This window comes from Otolemur garnettii, unplaced genomic scaffold, assembly GCF_000181295.1.
Source record: "Otolemur garnettii isolate 467f Iridium unplaced genomic scaffold, OtoGar3 scaffold00022, whole genome shotgun sequence".
Classification (NCBI taxonomy): domain Eukaryota; kingdom Metazoa; phylum Chordata; class Mammalia; order Primates; family Galagidae; genus Otolemur; species Otolemur garnettii.
The window spans coordinates 15,104,834-15,106,229 of record NW_003852417.1 but is presented as its reverse complement, the minus strand read 5'-3'; the positions used below and the strand labels follow the sequence as shown (position 1 = coordinate 15,106,229).

General features: G+C 53.5%; 1 protein-coding gene across 1 annotated transcript in view; it reads right to left on the bottom strand.

The window, feature by feature from the left end:
• Positions 1 to 1,396, bottom strand: part of MFSD2B (major facilitator superfamily domain containing 2B) — a 14,518-nt gene that overhangs the window by 4,632 nt on the left and 8,490 nt on the right. Inside the window, exons 7-9 of the mRNA XM_023511885.1 lie at positions 761 to 888; positions 528 to 649; positions 21 to 104 (exon numbers count right to left, since the gene is read on the bottom strand). Of these exons, the coding sequence (XP_023367653.1) occupies positions 21 to 104; positions 528 to 649; positions 761 to 888 (334 nt within the window). The remainder of the gene's footprint in view (positions 1 to 20; positions 105 to 527; positions 650 to 760; positions 889 to 1,396) is intronic.

Here is a 1,396-nt window from a genome sequence, read left to right as displayed (position 1 = left end):
ACCACCCCAAGTGCCCTTACCAGGATGGTTACTACCAGGTTCTGGACGTGGTCATGCAGCCGGGAGGCATGTGTACAGAACAGGACCAGGTAGCTCTGTTCCACCTGAGGAGGTAGACAGGAACATGTGTGTGCTGGGAATAGAAGCTTAGAAGTCTAGGGCAAGGACCCTCAAGTCTGGCTTCTTTGGGACTTTGAATTTGACTTGCTGCCACCATCTCTCACACAAAGGATATATGTCCCACCATAGATAAAAACACCACTCTTAGGCTACCCTCACTACTTGCACAGCTAAGATCAGGTGAATTTTACTACATTTTAGGTAATGGGTGATGCTGTCAGCCTCTCAGTGCCTAGGCTGCTCTCCTCAATCCCACAGGCCTGACCTAGGTCTCTCCCTCTGTACCATGTGCCAGCTACAGCCTTCTTCCTATAGAACTAAGCCTGACCCTAACTCAGTGGAGAGGCGAGACTGCACTCTCAGCATGGCTGGAGCTGAGCTTGTGGGAACCAGCTGGCCAGAGGTACCTGAACGGCAGCTGAGATGAACAGGAAGGAGACAACCAGCTTCAGGTAGGGTGGGTAGCAGGCAGTGAGACCCAGCCCAGCCAGGAAGCTCAGGCCTTGGCCTGAGGCTGGAGCAGAGGGGTCTACAATACAGGAAGGCAACACTTTAGCTTGGCAATGTTCAAAACCTAAACCCACCCCCAAGGGGACGCCTGCCCAGCTTCTGCTTCCCAAGCTCTCACTGCACCCCATACCTGGTCTCTCCTTCACCCCAAGGCACAGTAAACCACTGCACACAGGGTAAGTCACAGCAACCACAGCGGCTGCGATGGAGTAGAGACGAGTCTGTGGGACAGGACAGAACTGGGTGGGTGTGATGTCTCTGACCCATGGGAGGTAGCAACGCCCAGGGCCAGGGCAGGAGTCCCCCCAGTAGGAAGAGTGGGACCCACAGCCCAAGCCCAAGGATGTTGGGTCCTTCTCCCCTGAGTCACTCCAGCAGGAGAGCGGCCTAAGGGCCCCAGATGGTCCTAACACACACATCCCCTCTGCTGACCTTTGCCTCCTGCATTGGAAAGGAGGTGCGGTACCACCAGGGGTCAGAGCACTCTCCTCACTTTATGAAGCATTTATTGCTGCTGATTTCTGCATGCCAGGCCCTGAGGTTACAATGATGAATGAGTGACCCATCCACCCACAATAAGGGGATCAGGGCGTGGGGAGAAAGGCAGTTACAGCATAGTGAGATGCACAATGACCCCGACAAAATAGAAAACAGGATCCTGTAGTACAGAACAGTACTACCTATCACTCAGGGGAGAAGACATATGTAATAAAATGCATATAAAGACATGCACAAATGACAGCCAAGTCAGTAGAGGCTGCCCGGG